Raw genomic sequence first — 26,303 nt, 5'->3', positions numbered from 1 at the left:
CCACTTTCAACATCAGCAAAATACACTGGGGCAATAAGCACAGGGAACTGGAAGCAGTACCAGAGTCCAGTGAAGACTCTGGGGTATCTGATGACTGACTCATAGTCCATTGACTGTCAAAAACAATTGCCAAATGGCCTATTCACCATTATACCCTTCATTTGTCCTCCATATGTCAGCAATCATGGTGGACATACAACAAATGGCAGTCAGGACAGGAATCCCAGCTAGCCCAATGAGTGGAGAGGGAACGATGTCAAGGACACCAATAGTTCTGCTGGTTGGATTGATGATGCTGTAAGTGGCACGCACATGCTGACTATGCCACAGGTGAGAATGGGGATACAGTGATGTCTCTGCGCTTGCAACATCAACAGCAGAAACACAAGGCAGCTTGGTGGGAGGTGAGGTTGCCTGGGGTTTCATGCAGGGCACTTGGCACTGTTTACTATACACACCGATTTGAGCCACCTGCCAGTTATCAGAAAGGGTGTCCCTTGCTGCCATCATAAGCTCATACAGTTCCACAATTTGGGCAATTCACCTAAAAAGTCCTGGAAAAGCTCAACACCCTGGTCTGAACCTCATGATCAGAAGCTAATCTGACAATCACATCACAAATTAGTGAGTCTGCATAGGAGGCAGTGTAAGTGGAATACTCAAAATGACACTTGTGTGGGAGGTCTTGCAAATCTACGAGCCAGGCTGCCCACAACCACCCAGGATACTTTATGATGCTAGCTGAACTTCAACCATGCTGCTACCACATGGGTTTGAAGGCCAAAATTTGTATAAGCAACTGACAAAGCTTGTCAAAGAAAAACTTCTCAGGCTCAATGGTGGGCTTTAAATTTTGGACAACTTCAGGAAGTGGTGCAGAGACTGCTCCCATCTTTCCATAGACTCATTGATACTGGCAAATGTCATTGAGGGCAGAGAAGAGAACTGCCCCACATGTGGGTGCCCCACATGTGGGTGCCCCCCCCCCCACCCTCCCTCTCTCTGCAGTAAGGCAAGGGCATGAAGCAATGAAGCAAGTCCGACACATTCTGGGTTGTCAGTAACTGCATCTGCTCACTCCTGTTGCTATTGCAGCTGCTGCCCCTTCTGTAGACACAACTGTTTCTGCCAGCATTGCAGAAATGCTGCATCCATGCTTGTCCCAAATGAGCACTATGAAAATGGGTGAACAAAAAAAGACAGAAGAAGGGGCATCACACAGAAAAACATCCTTCATTGTCACTTTGGTACCTGCAGAAACCATGACAGTCCACTACTCAACATGGTCGGTGTAATACTTCAAGGTGACGGTAAATTGATAGCAACAGAGGAACAGAACCCTGTGAATGGAACAACGGACAGTGGAGTGCATGTACCCAGGCAGATACATGCGCAATAGTCACACAGCATGTGTTGCTAATGGTTGATCACATGACAACCGTCAGCATGAGTGCTATGCTAGGTCTGCAGCAGTCTAACTCTGCAAGATGACTGGCCTGCTCTGCTTAATGCCACCCACAAGTAAACACTGATGTCAGTGTGTCTGCCCATTTGACGTAATGCATGCGTCCTCAATGGCATGTTCTGCTGTTCTACCCATTCCAGTTCATCTGCCTCCATTGGGACATCCGCTGGCAGGAATACTAAATACTGCATTTAATTGATGAAGATCCCTCAAACAGTGCCTGACTAAGTGTGTATTCGTTGGCTTCCAGCCAGGTTGAAACACTGTCAGACATTTACTACTCTGTGTAAAAATACTCAGTTTTTTCATTGCAGAATTGCATGCAGAGTCAAGTTTACACAACATCTGGAGAGACATTGCTGTCCTGCCTCACCTTTCTGGGGAGCATCTGTTACCAGCTGCACTCACAACCAGTCAGCTCTCTTCCTCCACAACCATGGAGGGCCCAGTGCAGCTAAGGAACTTAGAGTGGCATGCCAAAAAGGTTTGCTGATTCCACTGGGATGTTGATCACCAGGCCCTGCTGTCAAAGAGTGGCACCACCATACCCAACACAAATCTGCGGCACATTATGCTTACACCGACACCCACTTAGCACCACTGTCTTTGGACAAAACTATGACCAACTGCTTCTACAGACATCGCGAGCTACTCAGACATTTCTTCATGTGCAGTGCACCATTTGCCCACTGTCTTTGCATACAAAGCTGCTCACCATGTTGTTCAGGACTACTATGTCAGTTTTGCTTTTTGGAACCATTTGTTTCACCTGTGAAAGTTTTTCCCATACTTGTGTCGTGAAATACACCTGTTGACTGTCATGTCAAATTTTTATATATGATATGTGTCACAACAGACTCAGACAGATATTCTGAGATGTGTTGTGGCAGCTGCGAAGGCATTTAAATGTAGCAGATGCCTGGTTACTCGAGTTTGTGCACCGGGCATGATTCATATGCCCAAGTGTGTGTGATAAAGATGATGGTCCCCAACCAGAACTACCATAGCAGTAGTGGATAAGGATATGGATCATCAGTGGAAGAAACAGTACTATAAGTGTTGTATGTCTTGAACTAGCTGCGTGACTGAAACTGTGTCCTTGACTGGGAACTTTGAATTTCGTGGTTATTATTATTACTGGCCAAGTATCTGTGCGTGACCTACAACCTATCCTCACAATTACAATTTTACCAGCATCTCTCTCTTTCTTTCTAAATTTAACAAAGCTCACCTGCATACTCAAGTTGGCTAATGCTCCTGAAAGAAAGGATACTGTGGAGAAATAAAATGGAATGGAACCTATCATGCTGTTCCCAGAGTGAATCTGTCACTCTGCAGTGGAAAGGACTCTGATTTAAAACTTCAAGCCGGATTAAAATGTGTCAGACTGGGACTAAAACCCAAAACCTTGCCTTCCATGGGCAATGCTCCCACTGTCTGCAGTATTTCTATGTGGGGTGTTCAGAAGAGGACTCTGGGTACAATTGAAGTTTTTATTCAAAAGTAATCATCAAAGGCTCAAGCACAACTACACCACTGTTTCATGAGATAAAGGATCACCATTTTCCAGAATTCCTGTAACTATAAGAGAAGCCAGTCCTCCACTGTCCTTCAGTCCACCTTCCAATTTGAAAAGTTTCCCTATGAGGCATTGTTTAGCAGACAATACACATCTAAGTCACAAGGCAATATGTCCAGGCTGTAGGGTGGACACTCAAGCTGTTCTCACCTAAACTTTGCCATTATGCTTTGTTTGATCTTGGAGACACATGGGCACATGTTGTTGTGGAGTAGAGTCACTCCCTCAGTGAGCAGACCGGGCCGTTTGCTCTTGATGGACTTGCATAGGCTATGGACTTCCACACGTCACTGTTAATGGTTTTCTGTGCTTGAGAAATTCAATGAGTGTCAGACTTCAGATGTTGAAAAAGACAGTGAGCATCACCTTGCCTACTCAGGTCACACCTTAAAATTTTTTTTAGGAGTTGATGTCACTGTATTCATGTCCCTAGATGTCTCACTACATTATCCCAAACCGGCACATGCAAATTTCAGCCAGTTTGGTTCTTACAATATTTCATACTTTTTCATTTGGCTGTTCCTTATATATTCGTAGCAATTACAGGATTTTCTCTTAAATTGGTCTGAGAACCAATGCTCATTTTATCTAAATCTAACACTAAATCTGGTGTCAGATAATATATGTGGACTGCATAATGTTTATTTTCATTCTGTAATACCCCTGAACTGAAATGTTGTTATGGGTTTCTATTTTTACTACATTGCTTAACTTGAAGTATTTTCTGTTAATACTACCAAACAAATATGACTAGAACATGTGTCACAGAAATAATTTTAAATGTGTGTGTGAATGTGTGTGTGTGTGTGTGTGTGAGTTTTGCTTAGCAGCACTGAGTGTTTAACTGTTATGCATGACACACTATAACTATGTCAAAGTGCATCATGATATTTACAACTTTTCTCTTCAAAACAGCCACAATACTGAAAAAGTTATCTACTTTTTACTTCTGGAGAGGAAGCGCCGTCGCCCAGCATTTGAAGATGACACAGAAGCAATTGTCAGAGTGCGCTCAGAATCAAGTGATCCTCCCAGGAAAAGAATAGATACTTGCAAAGTTAATGGTACTGCTAATTACCAGTTTGGGCAGATAAGTGAAGGTTCACCGCTTACTCCTCGTCGCCAGCAATTTGGGTGAGTCTAGCTCACGTAGTTACCAATACACACTCGAAAGAAAAAGTATGTAATGATACAGAAATGCAGACAGCCCAGCAACAAATGCAACAAAAATCAGAGTTGGCTAAGCAGTGAAACATTTTGTGGAACCAATATTATTTTTATCATCAGAATTTACTACACAACCTACTTTATGTGATACTCTCCTTGTGTTTTAATTATTGATGACCAGTTTTATTGCTAATCACATTACTCATATTTTACTGATTTTATTTAATATACTTTATCTGACCTCAGATTATCATTAGTTTGCCATCTTAATACCCACTAGGTTCAAATGCATGTATAAAACAAGACCGTTTAAAAATTACTTGCAGTCAAAAAATTCTGTGTAAAAGCTGGTTGATGTGAACAAGGCGATTCATTAACTTACAGGACCTTCGGTTTGGTGAAACAGTTTACAGCACTGCAGGAAACAATGAAATGTTACCTATAAATGAGATCCTAAGACCTGAGAAGTTCGAAATGTCAGAGAGAGTGTAAGACAAGTTGGAATCAAAATAAAATAATGGAAATATGAGTGTGAATATGCCAAAATCTATACCACTCTTGGTTTGGTAACCTGCTGGTTACTATACCTACCACCACAACAGACATAAGTTGAGCCAGTGGCATGTATGGTGTGCACTGACATTCAAACAGCACAATGGCAACTAGTCAAGGTGGCCACCAGGTTCAGCCCTGGTCACTGTTCACAATCACCAGGTCTGCTGTGTGTGTGCAGCACTACACCAGTGACACTTGACATGGATAGCATCTTTATAAGGGCATACACAAACCTCTGAGCCCTCAGTTGTCAAATGTGTTTGAGACATGTAAACTTCTGCCATTGTATTCATGTTGATGTCACTCCATGACTCAATAAATTTTACCTCCTTTACAACCATGCATTTGCTTGTGCTCCTAGTTAGTGCATTAGTGGTGACGTCGAGGATCATATTTTCGTGTGTTTCAGATTGTGTGGTTTTTCTGCATTCAGCCCTTCTTAGGAGGCTTTACTCCAATCACTTCTGCAACACCAGCAGGTGCATACAGTCACATTGGAACAGTTGTTGGTTGTTCACCCACCACTGTTCCCCCCCACCCCCTCCCCCGTATAATGAACCCATGGAGGGCTGGGACCCTTTTGAGAAGTGACTACACCAACATTTCGTATCATTCCAGGTGGTTGACATGGAGGCCTATAAGGGTCTTTTTTTATTGTAGATACCACCTCATAGATAAGCCATTAATCCTAAAAGTTGACATAGGGGCCGCCCTCTCCCTACTCAATTCACAGACATATGCCAGACTAGGGTCCCCACTGTAGGCCTACATGAGCATCGTTTGGCGAGCTATAACAAATAGCAGATTTTTATTCTCAGCTGATACAGTTTACAAGTCAGTTGTCTGCTTCATTATATACTTGGTGGTTAATGATGAGCACTGAAATTTTGTTTGGCTAAAATGCCTTTTCTGCTATTGGTTTTTCTATTGCAGATGCATTGCGTTTGGTGTCAGACCAAGTGCCCTGTCGTAAATTGGATTCCTTGTGTTCTGAGTTTTTGGATCTGTTTGCTGCAGGCTTAGATCGTGCAAACAATTTCACTGCATGCATCATTCTCAAATGCTCTGCTGACACTCACTTTTTTCAGGTACAGTCAGTGTCAGAAGCTTTACACAACTAGGTTAAAACAGAATTGGATTGCTTAACATCACTGGAAGTAATTAGATTAATTTCCTCAAGTGAATGTGCTATGCCATTAGTGAACATAAAGAAGCCATCCTTAAGCTCCAGCTCTGTGGTGACTTCAAGATCACTATTAATGCACAGGCAGTATTTGACACTTACCCCCTGCCTTGCCGAGAGGAGTTGCCTTCAAAATTGGCTGATGTCAATTATTTTTGAAAACTAATGTGGCCAAAGCCTATCTTCAGATTCTGTTAGATGAGACATCAAACCAGCTGACTGTCATTAATATGCCTTTTGGCTTTTATCACTATCAGTTGCTGATGTTTGGGGTTAGTATCACACTTTCCGTCTTTCAATGTTTTTTAAAAAAAGTTGCAATGGTTGTCCCTCATTGGTGATATCATTGTGTCAGGTGCTGTGATGGAGGACCATCTATGTAACCTCCCTTCTTTGTTTACTGTTCTATAGACCCTAAATGTAATCTCACCAAGTCTCACTTTCTCCAGCCTTCCATTGCGTGTTAGGGTCTAGCCCAGCTGGGTGTGGCCCCCTCTCCCCCTTGCACTATTACAGTTTAGCCCTATCTGTCTAATCTAAGAGAACTTCAAGCACTCCTTGGCAAAGTGGCAAACTGTCACACGTTTATTCCCAGAACAGCTATTATTGCCCACCCCTTGCATCTGTTTTTCAGAAAAGTGCTCCCTTTGTTTGGTCTGAAACCTGTGAGTGTACTTTTGTGCAGCTTAAGGATAGTCTTCACTCCACACTGTATCTTGGAACATTTCAACTGGGCAAGCATCCACCATGGAAGTGTCCAAGTGCTGAGTGAGGGTGGTCCTAGCCCATTGCCATTCAGATGACTCCGTAAAACCTATTGCCTCTGTGTCAAAAACATTTAACTCAGCTCACATGTTGCCAAGATTGTTTCAAGTACTCTTCAGAAGTTTCACTGGGAAGTCCTTCACGTCCTATAAAAGTTCCAATCTCTCCTCATGAGATTTCCATATTTTTGGAGTCCTGTCAATTTGCTTCAGATAAAGAGGTGCATGCCTGTGTACAATTATTTCTGTAGGCAACCACAAACATTTTTCCGTGAAGGCATTGGCTGTCTTGTCTCACAGTGGGATAAACATATTAACAGTTATGGTAATTAACTTTGAAATAATGAAATTTGTTTCCTTTCTTTCCACCTTGTCATGTCCTGAGAGGGAGTTAAATTGACGCGTGTTATACTCAGGGGTCTTACCTAGTTCGTTCTGCTTGAAGAGTGGAAGGAGGCATGGACAGCTTCTGCAACTCCAACTTCTAGAAGGAGTAAGCTATTGCTAAGGTGCAAGATACGGAACTCGGTGAGGAGTGGTCATTTATTCAGGGCAGAATTCATAAGATTCCTATAACTTGATAATTGAAAAGCCCTACTGGCACTGCCTTGCATTAATTTTATCAGTTGAACCCTTTGATCTGGAATCTATCTCCCTGAATGCTACAGAGCCGAGGTTGGCAAATCGTACTGAGTTCTCATGTGTGCCTTAGAATGACATGGAGCTTGCGTCATTAAACTCAGCAGATCTAGACTGCCTATAGGGTACTCCTGACCCCCCCCCCCCCCCCCTATATTTATACTGCTTTTGTGCATCACAGAAAGCTTCTAGAACATTCTATATCTCCTGCTGAGAGGCTGACCACTTACTTGGTGTATTTCCATCATCATGTGATGTGTGTAAGCTACTTGGATCACTGTTTTGAGTCTGGACACAGCAATCATGTAGTCATGTAACGTTATTTGTCTCTTGGTGCCACTTCGTTGGCACTGGCCAGTATCATATACAAATACTGTTGCAGTGCTTCTGGGAGCTTCAGCCTGGCTGCTTTTCCAGCTGAATAAGCCTTAATAGATTTAATTTATAATTGTCGCTGATTGTGATTCGCAACAACCTGTTCATTTCCATTTGACTGCCCCTTATATAATATGCGATCAAGTGTCAGTGAAGGCCTTCAGATTAATCTGTCCATGCTAAGTAGGCCAAAATATAAAATCTTTTGGCAGATGTCCAATCATTGTTTGTGACAGCTTTGTATTCCTTATGCTAACACTAAACAGTTATTCAGCCGAAACATAGCAAGAATCAAAAGCAGTTATATATACTGTGTGCTGTAAGAATCTACTCATCTGCTGCCACTTAATATGTGCATGATTTACTATCATTATTTTATTACACTGACTGAAGAACCAATTTTCCATATAAAAAACATAAATTAGCATGAACCAAGTATAACTGATGGAAGAACATGCTATGATTTTGCTTTATGAACTAATCTGGTTGTTATTTTACCATTACTCTCTTATTAAAGTGTTTGTTGGCCTGATGGGTGTCTATGCACCACTGTGTTCAAAAGACTGCCTTTTCATCTTCATGCAAATCTGTGTGTGGTGCATCCCTTAATGTAGACCATTTTCCTCCTCTGTGAGAGGCTTCCTGGCAGGGCTAGGACTGAAGAGGATATTCTGTGTAGGCCACGTACAAGGGATGTATTATTGTAACATATTTCAAACTCAGCTATGCATGCTTTGTGGACCCACATTTTAATATGCACCTGAAGATGGGATACATGTCCAAAACTGGGCTGTGCTTTCCTTTTTAGAAATAAATAATTTTACACTGTAGTGGATTTTATCACTGACGATGAATAACAGCTGTGGATGTTCCATCAAGAGAAATGTGTGTCTACTTTCAACTGCCTGCAGATGAATGGACAAAACCATTTGTGGTGACTAATATGACCCCAGCATATGCAAGGTGTACATAAATTCCAGGAAAACTTTCAAGTCTTTATTGCACAAGAACTAAACATTGTACAGATGTCAAATATATTGCATTTTGGAGAGAAACTCTGAAAGTTTTTTTACAAGCATTCAATATCCAAACCATGAGTGACCCAGCAGACGTTAATACGGTAATAGAATTCTTGCCATACCTGTCCCAGCATGGCATCGTTGACTGTGGCAGTTGCTTCCCGTATTCTCTCCTGGAGTTCTGTTACATCACGTGGGCAGGGTGGTGCATACACCAGATCTTTAATGTGTCCCCACAGAAAAAAGCCACACAGAGTGGGATCTGGTGATCGTGGAGGCCATTTCATGAAACAGCTGTCCCCTTCCGTAGTATGGCCTGTCCACTGATGCAGAATGTTCAGGTACCCACGAACTTCACGATCAAAATGGGGTGGGGCCCCATCCTGCTGAAAGATGAACGGAGAGTCTAGTTGCATTTCAGGCATCAGCCATTGCTGCAACATGTCCAATTAGGAATATCCAGTGACACTGCTCTCAGAGAAGAAGAATGGCCCCTACAGTTTTTGACATGACAAGGCTCAAAAAATGTTTACCTATGCTCAAATTCAATGCATTCGTGTGGATACTTTGTACCCCAGATTCGACAATTATGCCTGCTCACTTTCCATTAGTGCAAAAAGTGGCTTCGTTGCTAAAAATGAAGTGATCAACAATGTCATCCTCATCCTCATGCAGTTGTTGTAATTGCGAACCAGACTCAAAACACTTGTCTCTGTTGTCATCATTGAGCTCCTTTACTAGCTCCAATTTGAATTGTTTCATAGACAGCTCCTGTCACAGGACTCTCCACACTGTCATTGGAGCCATTTCAAGTTCACAGGATGCACAACACACCGATTTATTTGGACTCGTTATAAATGTCTCTTGTACTTGCTCCACATTCACTTCACTCATACTGGGACATCCGCTTCTCTTTGACGGGCACAAGCAACCCATTGTAACAAATTTGTTGTGCCAGTGGAAAGTGGCCTTCCTTGTTCATGGCTTCTTACCATACTTGGTTCTAAACATCCATTGAACAGCTGCAGCACACCTGCTTTTATCAAACTCCAACACACAGAAAGCTTGCTCTGCACTTGAACTTGCCATTTTTGTGGGTAGTGCTGACTATCGGCAAATTACCAAACTATGCTGTCGTGGTATACATGATAAAAAACTTCCAGGGTTTCTCTTCAAAATGACATATGTATGATATCTGTACAGTGTTTGGTTCTTGTGCAATAAATAATTGAAAGTGTTCCCCAACTTTATGTACATCCTGTATTTTTATAATAGGTTGCCATTTGAGATCACAATCATTACTGATATATTTAAAAGATATCTTAAGCAACTCATCCAAGGCATCCCCTACAGTGTTAATTATTTAGGTTACTTGCTCATTGATGGGCCATGTGCAGCACATGCACAACCAACAGATACTGTTTTCACAGATCCCAGCCCATGGTCTTTGTTGCCACATTGAAAAATGCAGTTTCTTTGAGCCAAGTGTAAAGTACTTGGGGCAAGTCTTAAGTAAAGAAGCTGTGATACCCACTCAGGATTACATGGATGCAATTACCAGCTTACCCAGTATAAGATCTCAAAAAACTTAAGTTGTTCCTTGGCAAAGTCATTTATTATGCGAAACTTATTCCCGATGTGGCTCAGATTTCCCACTTGCTTAAAAATGTGTGAAAAATGATGTTAAGTTTGTGTGGTCAGTGGTGTGCCAGAAGGCTTTCATGCAACTTAAAAAGTGCCTTAGGTCAGCACCTGATTAGAAATGTTCCATCCCTACAAATGCTTAAGACTTGCCACTGATGCATCTGATCATGACACTGGTGCCTTACAGTCCCACAAATACACCAATGGTGCAGTGCAGTCCATGCATTTGCATGTGAAACATTAAACATAGAACAAAGTAATTATTCACAAATTTAGAAAGAGGCAATTGTATCACATGTGGTGTCTGCAAATTTTACATGTATTTCTATGGCACTATGTTTCACCTGATCACTTATCATAAGCCTGTATTTTTCATTTGACCCCCATTGAAAACCTGATAAAACGGTACAGTGGTTGCAATCATGGAGTAGCAGTCAAATGCAGACACACCATCCCTGCATACTAAAGCTCCTTTATGTAGCCCACTGGAGAATATGCAGAAAGAAATCAATAGCAAGGTTTATGTCTACTGGTCTGGTGTTGATGCTGTCACAGAACACACTGTCCAGAACTGGTAGGCCTGCATCCACACTTAATCAGCCCCATCACAGCAGTTAAACTCAGGGTTATGCCACATTGAAAAATGCAGTTTCTTTGAGCCAAGCCCCTGGCAAAGAGTGCATGTCAGTTTTGCCAGATCATTCTGAGGAGCAGTGTGATTGCTAGTTGTTGATGCCCTCTCTAGCTTTCCCTATATAGGACAGATGGTTACTATTCTTGCCCTTCCCATCACATCTTCAATAAAGGGGGCACCGTCCACCCTGGTTTATGGTAACAGCTCTCAGTTCATGGCATCTGCATTTTAGGATTTTTGTAGATGACTCTGCTATTCCCTGGACTTGTTTTTGGTTAGGTGTTCACTTCATGAACTCACCTGTCATTGACCTCAGGAGCCCCTTGTTTGTCCCTACATAGAGTAGGATAGAGAGATGTACAGTTTCATAAAATACATGGAGTGGGTGTCGGGCTGTGACATTTGAGTACTTAGTAGCATTACTTGTAATTGCTACATGATACCTTGACTCTGTGTGATCAATATGCATGGGTAGGACGTCTCTAGAATCTTTTATGTGTTATCCAAGCAGAAATCTGCATCATATGACACTAAATTGTTCCTCCTTTTAATAAGTGCTTAGGTCTGAAAATTGCCAGGATGGTGCCTGGGTTGATATGGGGTGGGGTTAAGGATTGACTGTAGGATCTTCCTTCATGGCTTCCTGACTTGGCTGCTGTCATAGGAACTGCTGGAGTGAATGTCATGCTCTGAGCTAGTTCCCGTGGTGGTGCATCCACTCATGCAAAGCCACAGCATCAAGGAGCTGGTATCCCATATGGCTGGTGACTTGGTCTCCAGCCAAACAAGTGAGACCAGATTAGGGAGCCCAACAGTAATACAGCAAATGCTGCCACAGGCACTGGGCTTGCTGTTTCAGTTTCAGACTGTCAAAGAGGGTCCATGATTCATGCCTGTGTAAAATTACAGTTAGACTGCATCCACTGACTGGGGTGAAATGGTATGTAGTCAAGAACCTGTTCTGACCTCTCTGCTGCAGAGTGAAAATTTTATTCTGCTCTGAGCTTGCTAGATGGACACCCACAACATTTGGGTCTTGATAGTTCTGACCATCTGCTCCACCATTGAGTTAGAAGCTGGATGAAAAGTGTGTTCTCAGCTCAGGATGTCTAATTTTCTGCCCCCAGTTCTGACTGTGCACTCCCATAGCATACATGGCCGTTGCCATGGCTACAGAGTGGGCAACTGCCACAATGCAGACCAGCATGTGTCCACTGTGCATGCCAAATACCACTAACAAAGGCACCATAGGTGAGCCATGCCCCTGGACATCAGCCAGCCTCCACGCCATTGTGTTTGCTAATCAAAACTTGACCTGGGAGCTCTTCAAGACACCTGGAGTCTTCTGTGTGTCAGCATCAAGTGAACAGTTCTAGTACTCTATGCATAATCAGACGCCAAGGCAAACATTTGCAAATGTTACATGATTACCTCTTTCTCATCAATTTGATTGTCTGTGTTAAAGTATGATATCACCTAGACTGTTTACAGACCATGATTATTATTTATATTTCTATGTATGGTGTTATTTATTTGAAATATATATCTGGTTCACTGTGCCCTGCTTCTTGATTGCAAATCCTGGTTTAACAATTCCTTGTTAGATAGGTATCCTTCAGATGGAGGCAGTGGTAAGATGTTGAGCTGCATTTCAATGATATAAATGCTTAAATGCAGATGAAACAAAATCTACACCTACATGTACATGGCTATTCTGCAAATCACCCTAACGTGCCTGGCAATGGAGGGTTTTTTGAACCACTTCACAATAATTTTCTGATATTCCACTCTTAAACAGCACATGGAACGAATGAACACTCATATCTTACTGTCTCAGCTCTGAATTCCCTTATTTTATTATGATGTAGGTTGGCATCAACAAAATATTTTCACATTTGAAGGAGAAAGTTGATGATTGAAATGTCATGAGAAGATCCCACCACACCAAGAAATGCCTTTGTTTTAATGATGTCTACCCCAAATGCTGTATCATGTCCATGCACTCTCTCCACTATTTCTTGATAATCCAAAACAAGCTCCCCTTCTGTGACCTTTCTCAATGTACTCTGTTAAACCTGTCTGGTAAGGATCCCACACTGTGCAGCAGTACTCCAAAATGGGGTGGACAAGCATAGTGTAGGCAGTCTCTCTATCAGATCTGTTGCATCTTCTAAGTGTTGTGCGTGTAGAACAGTCTTTGGTTCATCTTCCCCATAACATTCTGTGTGTGTTCTTTTCAGTTTAAGTTGTTTGTGATTGTAATTCCTAGGTATTTAGTTGAATTTACAGCCTTATATTTGACTGATTTCTCATGTAACTGAAGTTTAATGGATTCCTTTTAGCACTTATGTGGATGTCCTCACACTTTTGATTATTTAGTGTCAACTGCTAATTTTCACACCGTAAACCTATCTTTTCTAAATCGTTTTGCAATTGGTTTTGATCATCTGATGACATTACTAGAATGTAAATGACAGCATCATCTGTGAACAAGCTAAGGCAACTGCTCAGATTGTCCCCTAAATCATTTTTAAATATAATCACACAACGGAACAGCCAGAATGCAATGTAACACTATTATGAGAAGGAAAGTTGCTACTCACCATATAGCGGAGATGCTTGGTCGCAGATAGGTACAACAAAAAGACTCTCACTATTAAAGCTTTCGGCCATTCACCTTCATCAACAATTGACACATATATGCACATGCAAAAACACTCACACAAATGCATCCCACACGCAACTGCAGTCTCAGGCAACTGAAATCACGCTGCGAGCAGCAGCACCAATGCATGATGGGAGTGGCGACTGGGTGGGGTAAGGAGGAGGCTGGGGTGGGGAAGGGAGGGATAGTACGGTGGGGGTGGCAGACAGTGAAGTGCTGCAGGTTAGATGGAAGGCAGGGGGGGGGGGGGGGATAGCTGAAAAGGAGAGAGATAAAAAGATTGGGTGTTGGGATGGAATGACGGCTGTGTGGTGCTGGAACGGGAATAGGGAAGGGGCTGGATGGGTGAGGACAGTGACTAGTGAAGGTTGAGGCCAGAAGGGTTAGCGAAACATAGGATGTACTGCAGGGAAGCTGGTGTTGATGGGGACGATAGCCATCATTCCACCACCACACTCAGTCTTTTATTTCTCTCCTTTTCCATTACTTCCTCTCCTCCTCCCCACCTCACCCCTGCCTGCTGTCTAGCCTGCAGCACTTCACAGTCTGCCACCCTCACCATACTGCCCCTCCTCCTCCCCGCCCCAGCCTCCTCCTGACCCCCAACCCAGTTGCCAATCCCATCATGCACTGGTGCTGCTGCTCGCAGTGTAGTTTCAGTTGCCTGAGACTGCAGTCGTGTGTGAGTTGCATTTGTGTGTGTGTGTGTGTGTGTGTGTGTGTGTGTGTGTGTGCAAATATGTGTCTATTGTTGACAAAGGCCATTGGCCAAAAGCCTTAATTGTGAGAGCCTTTTTGTTGTGCCTATCTGTGACTCAGCATCTCTGCTATTTGTATATGTAAGGAGCAACAGAGGGCCTATAACACTATCTTGGGGAATGCCAGAAATCACTTTTGTTTTATTTGATGACTTTCCATCAGTTACTACATACTGTGACCTCTCTGACAGAAAATGATAATCCACAAGCACACAATCTGATTACAAGCTACCTGCAAGGTACCATGTAAAAAGCCTACTGGGAATCTAGAAATACAGAATCAGTTTGAAACCCTTTGTTGATAGTACTCAACTCTTCTTGTGAGTATAGAGCTAGTTGTGTTTCACATGAGAGATTTTTCTAATTCTGTGTTGACTGTGTGTCAATAGACCGTTCTAATCAAGGTAATTCATAATGTTTGAAGATGTTTGTTCCAAAATCCTACTGCATATTGGTGTTAATGTTATGGGCCTGTAATTTAGTGGATTACGCATATTGTCTTTCTTAAATACTGCTGTGACCTGTCAGCTTTCCAGTCTTTGGGTACAGATCTTTAATCAAGTGGGCTGGCATACCCTGTAAGGAATCTAACTAGTGCAAAATGTGGACTGGAAGACTTTGTTTTATTAAGTGATTTAAGTTGCTTCACTACTCCAAGGATATATACTTCTAAGTTACTCACGTTGGCAGCTAATCTTGATCCAAAATCTGACATATTTACCTCATCTTCTTTGGTAAAGGAATTTTGGAAGGCTGTGTTTAGTATCTCTGCTTTAGTAGCACTGTCATCGATAGTATTTCCATTGCTATTGTGCAGAAAAGGTATTGATTGCGTCTTGCCACTAGCATACTGTATGTATGACCAGAATCTCTTTGGATTTTCTGCCAGGCTTTGAGTGAAAGTTTTCCTGTGGAAACTACTGAATGGTTAAAATTAAACTTTTCCTATTTAACATGTCATAACATGGAAACAAATTACCGTATGAGTACCAAACTTGGTAGCATTAATGTCCAGAGTATGGGGTGCAATGCATTACAGCACAGCCATCCAGTTCTAACTATGGCCACCAGGTACCGTGATCAGTCATCATGATTCAATCTCACACACCTGACCAGTCACAGTGCACTTGTTGATGTGTCAATGTGAGCTTGGACAAAAGGAGCAGGACACTATTGGTGAACTCTTATCCTCCAAACAACAGTAATGCCGCAGCTGCACTTCGAGAATATCACTGGCTAAAAGGATTGTGGAAGTTCCTCTTTCTCCACCTGCTGTACAGAGCTTGATGATGAAGTTTGAATCAACTGGAGAATTGGGCATTGCTCTGGGAAGAGGCCAATGACCAGTTGCACCACAGGTGGTTGATGAAATCACTGTTGCTATGGCTGACAATATGTGTGCAATGTACAGTCAACAGGCAGTGCGCATGCTGTATCATGACAGTCAAACATCCCATGGCCCTCTGTACAGAAGGTGATTCAAACCATTCTCAATTGGTATCTGTACAAGATTCATATCGTACAGCACCTTGAGCCACAGGATGCACAGCAACATGTTAATTTCACTCTTCACTTTCTCGCAAGGATTGAAGTTGATGGAGGCTGGCCCTGGACAACCCTACAGACAGATAAAGTTAATTTTTCTCTGACAGGTGAGGTTAACACACTGAATTACTGAGTGGAGATCTTCACTTCCAGTAACTGTGCACGAAGTTCCTCTGTATGGTGAATTTTTCACTACATAGTGTGGCTCCATGGCTATGTTCATTATTGGCCCATTATTTTTTGAACATGTTGGTGCTCAAGGACCAAAGACATGCATTGTGACTGGCCAGCATTACTGTGATATGTCTCACCAGCATGTCATACCTACCCTACAGAAGAGAGATGCATTGAACTCAACAGTTTTCATGCAAGATGAGGCCTCACTGCTCATGGAGTTCACCTGTGTCTCCAAAACACATTTGGAAGTGTAGGAACTATCAGCCAATCATTTCTAAATGCTTGGCTGGCACAATCACCTGGTCTCACTCCCTGTGATTTCCAGTTGTGGGGTTACCTGAACAACAGGGTTTACAAGGGTAACATTCACACATGTGCTGATCTGAAGCGCAGCATATCAAGAGAGGTAGCCAGCACATCTACGGACGTACTTCATTGTGCTGTGCAGAATTCAATCCTGCACTTTCAGACTGATGGGCACCATATTGAGCCCCTTTTGTAACAGTAATGGTGCCACTATGTAATGATATGATGTACCATAGCAGCACATTAAAAGTGTTTCAGTTGAATTGAGTCTGCATTATTTCTCTTCCATATGCCTCTTCTGGATGCTGATGGGTGCCATACTGAGCAACTTTTGTAGCAGTAATGGTACCAGTATGTAATGGTCTGATGTACCATAGCAGCACATTAAAAGTGTGTCAGTTGAAATGAGTCTGCATTATTTCTCTTCCCTGTGCCCTTGGCATTAATGTTACCGAGATTGGTTCTCGTACGGTAATTACTTTCTGTGTTATAATGTGTTAAATAGAGAAAGTTTAATTATAACCATCTGGTATTATAAGCATCTTACGTTGAAGTCCATGATAAAATTGAGCTTCTGTAAAAGATTGTCAATATTTGGGGCCTTGCATTCATTTAAATTTGACATGCTTCTTCATTCTTTCTACAACAGTGTTCTGACCTGTTTTGTATATCATGGGTGATCAGTTCCATTTTTTGTCAATTTATTTGGTATAAACCTTTCAATTGCTGTTGATGGTATTTCTTTGATTTCAAGCCACATTTGGTCTACACTTACACTGATAATGTGGAAGGAGTGGAGATTGTCTTTTGGGAGAAGTAGAAAGGTCAAACCTGTAACATTTGAATATGGTATTACTAGTGTCCTGCTTGACATAGTCAAGTCATTTAAATATCTGGGCATAATGTCGAAAAGTGATATGAGATGGGACAAGCAGGGGAAGTGATTGGTTGATCTCACTTTATTGGGAGAATTTTAGGAAAGAGTGGTTCACACATAAAGGAGACCACATATGGGGTGCTTGTGCAAACTATGCTTGAATGTTTGGGATCCATATCAGGACAGATTCAAGGAAGACATCAAAGAAGTTCAGAGGTGGGTTGCTAGATTTGTTACTGGTAGATGCAAACAACACATAAGTTTTAAAGAGATGCTTCAGGAACGTAAATGGGAATCTCTGGAGGAAAGGCAATGTTCTTTTCAAGAAACACTAGTGAGAAAATTTAGAGAACCGTCATTTGAAGCTGACAGCCCAACAATTTTATTGACACCAACATACATTGTGTTGTGTAAGGACCATGAAGATAAAATACAAGAAATTCAAGCTCATACGGAGACATATAGACGGTCACTTCTCTCTCACTCTATTGGTGAGAGGAACAGGAAAGGAAATGACTTGTAGTGGTGCAGGGCACACTTCACCATGCACCATATGGTGGCTTGCAGAGTATCTATGTACATGTAGAACACATCAAATGAATTTTTATATTCTTTTTGGAATAGATATAGTTTTTGTATATTTTTGGTGGATTTGGGAGTTATGGTATACAATCTCATTATGACAACCCTGTGTTTATTAATCCCTGCATCCAGTTATATGCTCATTATTAATGTAGGATTATTTGTGTGTTTTCACAACCATTTACTATTCAAGTGGGCTCCTGAACTAGTCGCTCCAAATAGTTTTTGGAGTATGTGTTATCACAATTTTGGATGATGTTTAATGTGTTTCTCCAGATTTAAACATGTTTTTCACCAACATATCAAGGATAAATTGAAGTCACTACTAACTATAACTGTATGAGTTGGGCACATGTTTGAATTTAGACTGAAGTTTTCTTTGAACCTTTCAGCAATTTTCTCATCTGAGCTGGGAGGTTGGTGACAGGATCCAATTATTATATTATTCCAGTTGCCAAGAATGACCTCTTCCCGTACTAACTCACAGGACCTATCTACTTCAATTTTGTTACACAATATACTACTTCTAGCAGCAACAAACACACCACCAACAACTGTATTTAGCGTATCCTTTCTTAACATTGTTAGCACTCCGTCTTCAGGCCGCAAGTGGCCCATCGGGACCATCCGACCGCCGTATCATCCTCAGTTGAGGATGCGGATAGGAGGGGCGTGTGGTCAGCACACCGCTCTCCCGGTCGTTATGATGGTTTTCTTTGACCGGAGCCGCTACTGTTCGGTCGAGTAGCTCCTCAATTGGCATCACAAGGCTAAGTGCACCCCGAAAAATGGCAACAGCACATGGCGGCTGGATGGTCACCCATCCAAGTGCCGACCATGCCCAACAGCGCTTAACTTTGGTGATCTCACGGGAACCGGTGTATCCACTGCGGCAAGCCCGTTCTTAACATTGTTAGGTCCTTCACAAATATTTTGGCTGAAATTATCTCTGGCTTTAGCCATCTTTCTGTGCTATTAACAATTTGAGTATCAGTGCTTTCTATTAGTACTTGGAGCTCTGATACTTTCCCAACACAGCTATTATTAGAAACATGGATGTGGGAATTACCATTGATTGCAAGAACTGTCACTAGATCCTAGTCTGCGGCTGCTCCAGAAGTGGTCAACATTCTTGTTGACTATCTCAAGATAGTGCCGAAAAATTGTGGGATGCTTCTGATCCCAAACAGCAATCAGTTGTATCTGTACGTACCAAAAGACATGTTAATAGCAAGTATGTTTTCAGATTCTTCTCCAATTCAGACTGCATTAATTACTGCTTTTAATTTCATGCATATGTGAATGAATCCTCTTGGTTTATTTACTGATACCACTGGAGTGGCCCTTAACTGAATAATAGTGGATCTATGACTTACATTTCCTGCATGATGTCAGTTTTTTATTTAACTGCATCCTGCATAGTAAATGGTACAGGGTGTGCTTGCAAGAAGCACAGCTGGGAGGATTGCTTGAAGCATACCCCCATAGTCCAAAAAGATTTGAGACTGGATTAATAAAAATTAGAGAAACACTAAAGTGGTGGTTATAATGCCTCAGGTATTCTACATAGTCTGTCCCCCCTCCCTCCTTCTGAGTACAAAACACTGAATGTTCATACACAGCTGAGTGAAACTGTCAGAAAATTCCATTGTTGGTATGTTGTTCACCTTATGCACCACATTGGCTTGAATAACAATAGTGTAGTGAAAAAGGACGATTCACCATATAGAGGAGACACTGAGTCACAGACAGACACAATGAAAAGACTGCTATACCTTTAAATTTTCAGACAAGAGGCCTTCTTCAGGAATAGAAAACATGCACACACATGCACGCGCACACACACACACACACACACACACACACACACACACACACACACACACTTGATCACTATTTCTGGCTGTTGTAGCCAGACAGCAGCTGCACCTAACAATGCTAGCAATCTGACATAGGTCGTCGGCTAAGGAGAAGGCATCAGGTGGGCAGGGCGAGGGATAGCATCACAGGGGTAAGGGAAGGTATAGATCTGATTGTGGGAGTGTCCAGGGATGTGATAGGTATGAGGTAGGACTACTAGGTCCAAGTGGGTGGGTTATATTTGGAGAGGAGGAAAGGGGAGTGGGCAAGGAGGGAAGTAGAGAAAGAGAAAAAGAGTAGTGAATGGTTGGTGGAGTCAAAGGCTGTGTAGTGCTGGACTGGGAGCAGTGATAGGAAAACTGTTGTTGGGAGGAAGGGTCCAAGCTATGAAGCAGGCATTGAAGTGAAGCACATTCTGTTGGATGGCTTGTTCAGCAATTGGGTGGTCCAGCTGCCTTTTGGCCACAGTTTGGCAGTGGGCGTTCATGGAGCCACATAGCATGTTAGTTGTCATGTCCACTCAGAAAATGGCACAGTAGCTGCAGCTTAGTTTGTAGACCACATGGTTGATTTCACAGGTAACCCTGCCTTTGATGGGATGTAATATACCTGTTACTGAACTGGAGTCGTTGATGGTGAAGGGATGTACGGGATAGGTCTGGCATATAGATCTGTTGCAGGGGTTTGAGCCATGATCAAGGGATAAGAGCAGGGTGGAGTAAGGATGCATAAGAATATTATGTAGGGTTGTTGGGTAGTGGAATACCACTGTGGAAGAAGTGAGAAGGATAGTGGGTCTGATATTCCTCTTTTCAGGGCATGACAATAGTCAGTTGCTGCAGTCGTGGGTGGGTGATACTTAATCATGAGAAAAATGCTCTTTTGTGACCAGATGGTGGGTATGTGGGAGATGGTAAGAAACTGGAGAGACAAGGCATGGAAGATCTGTTTCTGTACAAGGTTGGGAGGGCAATTTCAGTCTTGCTGGCCTCAGTGATGCCTTAGCATATTTGGACAGGGACAAAGGAATTGATGCAGGCATCCTTGAGGTGTAGGTCAACATTAAGGAAAATGACTTGTTACTTGGGGAGGACCAGATGAAGCCAACTTATGCTTAAGACAGTGTACTCATGGTCCATCTAAAAAAATCCTTGCTAACCAACCAGAACTCTGAACCCCTCACCTTTTTTACATTCACTGATGACATCTTCATGGTGTTTACTGAGGGTTAGGATATTCCTCCAGAACCTTAACACTATCTCTCCCCATTTGCTTCAACTGGTCCTCCTCAACCCAATAAGCCACCTTCCTCAATGTTAACCTATAAATCAAGAATGGGTATCTCCATCCACATCAAACCTACCAATCAAAAACAATACTTTTGCTTTGACAGCTGTCACCTATTCCATGCCAAGAGACCCTTCCATATGACCTAGCCATCCATGGCCATCACGTCTGTCCCTCCCCAAATATGCCATGGGTCTCAGTGAGGCCTTCATTGACCTAAATTGCTTTCCTAATTTAATACTGAAACAGATCTGTGCCTTGTCTCCCCAGTCACCTACCATTTCTCACATACCCACCATCTGGCCACAAAGGAGCACTCCTCCCATGACTCAGTAGCACCCAGGACTGGAGCAACTGAATCACATTATCCACCAGGGTTTTGAGTACCTCTGCTCATAAGGAATAACCCACTATGCTTCTACTCCTCCTACAATGTTATACTGCCACCCAAAAAACCAATGCAATATCTTTTTCTATCTCTACTCCAACCCAGCTCCAAACCCCTTGCCTCATGGCTCATGTTCCTGAAATAGAGCTACGTGTAAGACCTGTCCCATACTTCATCCCACCTCCAAATGATACGGTCCCATCACAGGCAGCCCCTATCCTATCAAAGGCAGAGTTATCTGTGAAAGCAGCTACGTGATCTACAAACTAAGCTGCAACACTATGTTGCTTTGTATGTGGGGATGACAACTAATAAGATGTCGCTGCATGAATGGCCACTGACAAACTGGCCAAAAGACAACTGGACCACCCAGTTGCTGAACATGCTGCCCAATGCATGCTTCATTTTCAGTGCCTCACTTCACACATGCATCATCTGCATCCTTTCTGTCGACAATGGCTTTTCAGAAATGCACAGGTGCAAAATCTTCTCACAATATATCCTACATTCTCATAGCCTCCCTGGCCTCAACCTTCACTAGACCCTATCTACTATCTACCTATCATTTTCTCTGCTCACACTCCAGCACTAAAAAGCCTTATATTCTGCCAACACACTCACAAGTGTTTTTCTCCTTCTCTACTTCTCTTCTTTCCCACTCTCTTCTACTGCTTACCAGATCCAAACTTCCTAGCTGCACCTAGCAGCCCTAGCCTATCTCCATCACATCCCATCCCTGAATGTTTCTGGAAGAAGCGATACATAGCAATCTTTTCATTGTGCCTGTCTGTGAGGCGGGTCTCCTGCATGTGAACGTAGCAATCTATCTTTTTCATAATATTGTTGTTATTCCATCCTGGTCTTTACAAGAGAGTTCTAAAAAGTAATGCCTCTGGAATTTCCATGTGAAAACCCTTAAAGCCTTTTATATAAAACAAACGCTATTAACATTCTACATCTGTATTCTTCTTGTCTACATATTTGCAGCCATGTGCTGCTAGAGGGCTCCAAATTGTAGCATGCTGGTGTATGAGAAATCAAGTTTATAACTAAAGAAAATAGTTCATTCACACATGGAGTGCCCTCTCCTTCAGCACAACAATGCCAGGCCACATATGAGCTCTGTGACATCTGCATCAATCCAATGCCTTGGGTTTGCTGCCACTGATCATCCTCCATACAGTCCCAACTTGGCCCTACCTAATTTTCACCTGTTTCCAAAACTTAAAGAATGCTTTTGAGGACTTCACTTTGATAGTAATTAAGTGATGCAAGCAGAGGTGAGGCTGTTGCTCCATCAATGAAGTCAAACATTCGACAGTGATGGTATCAATAAACTGGTCTCTCATTTGGAGAAATGTGTTCATTGTCAGGGTGTCTATGTTGAGAAATAAATACACAGATATCAAAATAAAGATGTAGAAAGTTATTAACATTAGTTTTATTTAAAAAGCCTTAAGAATTTTCACATAAAAATTCAGAGGCATTACTTTGCGGCACACCCTTGTACATTGGTTTGAATGTAAGTTATGTTGTTGAGGCACTGACCCTTCTTATGAATTTCTGCACTTCATCACTTTATTGTAGGTTCATGAATTTCTACAATTTGTCATTATGCAGTATGTTCATATTGATAACACCAAGTCTTGTTACTTTTGATAATTTTTCAAGATAAGAATTGTACATATTTTGCATTTCAATATAATTACAGCAGGCTACCATGCATAATCGCTGTTTTTTGAGAGTCAGAGTATGCAGGATAAACTCTGCACATGCATTTCTTTTCTTCAAAACATTCTGGAGAGAATCTTCCACAATGAAAAGTTCATTGCTACATTGCAGTTTGTACACCACAGTGAAGAAACACTGTGGCTGCATGTCCACAACACTGCCTGCTCATGTTGTTTGCAGCTGTTAGTTCAAGCTGCCACCATAGTTACTGTGTTGAAATCGCTTATATTCCAGGAGTAACATCAGTCTCCAGAAATTTTGGGTGGACAGTGTATGCACTTGGAAATTTTTCACACAAGCCAAACGTGGTTTGAAAAATTGCTTACATTCGGCACTCACTATACGATGTGGCAGTAGATGCTATAGATACATTGCTGTCAGTTTGAAATTGATATGAGCATGTCTATGCAACGTATGTTAGGTGCTACAGATGATCTAACTATTAAAAATATTACTTTGCACAACAGTTGCTTGTAACCTACTTTAATCATGGGTTTGCTCCTTAGTGTGATTCATTGACCATTGTAGGATACAACTTGTCTTTTGAGCTCATTGGAATCATAGGATGTCAATGAGTTGGTGTATGTACCACGTAATTAGTGATGTTTCTGCATCTGTTTCCAGTTGAAACTTGATTGCTTGTCCATTGATTCTAAGCTAGATAATCAGTCTGGCTGGTGCTCCATTCATTGGCTTATCAGTCTTTATGTTGTGGTACTGTCTGTTGCACAATGATGGCATTGTCTGCCTCTTGTTCATATACACTGAGAAGATTGTTTGAGCTGTGACAGGCATCACAGCGCACAGTGTAATGTGAACACTGTTTACAGTCATTTTTGATATAGTGGCGGGGAAGTGCTTTACTTCACATGTAGTGATACGACAGTGCTGAGAAGCAGAGGTGACATCTGCATTATAATGTACTAAAAGTGGAAATAGTTAGTAGACCAAGATTGAAACTTAGCCTGGAAATCAATTATAATAATGCCAAAAGTAATGTACAATGAACATGTTAAAAAGAAAAAAAATCCTAATTAAAACTGGGTCAAAGAAACAAAGTGAAAGTCCTAATTATGGCTATAAATATAATGAAGTGGATGATTATTGTTAGAACTTCAAGTTTAACACAGATATTTAGGAACAACACAACACCACATATAAGTCACTGAGTAAGTTGACCTGTGTACAAGTCGGCATTCGATTAAACACTGAGTCTCAGTCTAGCGGACGCTGCTCGGCTGGCCGCTTAGGTGGCGCAGCTGCTGCATGGCTGGCAGACAGCGCCGCACGTAGAGGACGTGCGTAATTGTGCGGCGGCACTTTGAATAATCGGCGAGTCACAACACTTTTCCCCCCTTTGAAATTGTTGCACTGGTCTTGATGGAGGTGTCCTGGAGATGGCTAACGTCCATAGGCATTGTTTGACTCGCCGTAAAGTCTCGAGGAGGAGGCTTCCCGTACGGACGGAAGCATCCCCGATGATAACGGGTTGAAATGACAGGAGACGTGGGCGATGTGTCGGCGTCCGTTGGAGGAGGAGGCGAGTAGATGTACTCTGACAGAGGATGATCCTCCGCTTTCTGCGTGGGCACGTCTCCTGGTGGAATCTGTTCTGGTGCTGGCATCGCGATGACGGTGAGAGGGCTGCGTTGTGAGTATTGAGAGATGCCAAGATCCCGAGCATCAGGTAGAGCCAAAGGTGGTGTGGCGGCATTCGGAACAGGTGTTGCTGGCACCCGAGGCCGAAGCTGGTCCGAATGACGCACTGCAACACCCGTGTCCGTCTGGATTTTAAACAGGCGTCTGCCACGGTTTCGTAAGATGCGGCCTGGGCTCCATTTTGGCCGCCTGCCATATCCCCTTACCCAGACGAGGTCGTCGGCTATGAACCGGCCAAGTGAAGGCACCCGCGGCCGTGAGGTGGGAGGCCGCAGAAGATGAAGGAGCGTGCGGGGCTGTCGGCCATGTAAGAGCTCAGCCGGGCTGTGATCGCCCATGGGGGTGAAACGGTAAGACGCCAGGAACTGGAGAAGCGCATCATCAGCAGCAGAAGAAGTCAGAAGTTTCCGCATCTGAGCCTTAAATGTGCGGACCAGCCGTTCAGCCTCACTGTTGGATTGTGGATGGAACGGCGGGGCCGTGACATACGTAACGCCGTGACGAGCACAAAATACCGCAAAGTCAGAAGAGGCAAATTGCGGACCATTATCAGTAACAAGAGTAGAGGGCAGGCCTTCCAAAGAAAAATTGCGGGCGAGAGCTTTGGTGGTTGCCGCGGTGGTAGGTGACGTGCAACGGACAATGAAAGGAAAGTTAGAGTAGGCGTCAATTACGAGGAGCCAATAAGTACCCAAAAAAGGTCCCGCAAAGTCGGCATGAATGCGCTCCCAGGGCATCTCAGGCGAAGGCCACGGTGACAAAGATGACTTCGGGGCAGCGGCCTGTGACACATAAGGGCCGCAGGCAGCGACCATGTGTGCTATGTCAGAGTCGACGCCAGGCCAGTACATATGACGAAGCGCCAGAGATTTTGTGCGAGACACACCCCAGTGCCCCTGGTGAAGGAGGAGCAAGACCGAAGCATGCAAAGATGCAGGTACCACAACACGCGGCGAAGCATTGTCAGCGGAGAGGAGGATAACACCATCCCTAGCCATGAGGCGGTAGCGCAAAGTGTAGTAGTTCCGCAACGGATCAGAAGTCTTAGTGGACAGGCAATCTGGCCAACCCTTCTGAATACAGCATAAAACCCGGGAGAGGGTAGGGTCAGAAACTGTAGCAGCCGCCAGCCTGTCCCCAGTGATGGGGAACCCGTCCACAACCCGCTGCATCCCTATCGAATGCCTGATCAGGACCCATGGGAAGGCGAGACAAAGCATCAGCATTCGTATGTTGAGCCGTTGGCTGGAAATGAATCTCATAATTGAAACAGGACAAGTAAAGAGCCCAACGCTGGAGGCAGTGTGCAGCCTTGTCGGGAAGTGACGTTGATGGATGAAACAAGGAAACAAGTGGTTTGTGATCCGTAACAAGATGAAATTTTGAGCCATAGAGAAAAACACCAAACTTATGAAGAGCATAAATGATGGCCAAAGTTTCTTTC

The 26,303-nt window shown here is 42.9% G+C and overlaps 1 protein-coding gene across 1 annotated transcript in view; it reads left to right on the top strand.

Moving 5' to 3' along the window:
• Positions 1-26,303, top strand: part of LOC124545332 (serine/threonine-protein kinase BRSK2) — a 204,196-nt gene that overhangs the window by 77,313 nt on the left and 100,580 nt on the right. Inside the window, exon 8 of the mRNA XM_047124232.1 lies at positions 3,960-4,178. Coding sequence (XP_046980188.1) covers positions 3,960-4,178 — 219 coding nt within the window. The remainder of the gene's footprint in view (positions 1-3,959; positions 4,179-26,303) is intronic.

Source organism: Schistocerca americana, chromosome 8 (genome assembly GCF_021461395.2).
Source record: "Schistocerca americana isolate TAMUIC-IGC-003095 chromosome 8, iqSchAmer2.1, whole genome shotgun sequence".
NCBI classification, from domain to species: domain Eukaryota; kingdom Metazoa; phylum Arthropoda; class Insecta; order Orthoptera; family Acrididae; genus Schistocerca; species Schistocerca americana.
This window is presented reverse-complemented; position numbering and strand designations above follow the sequence as displayed.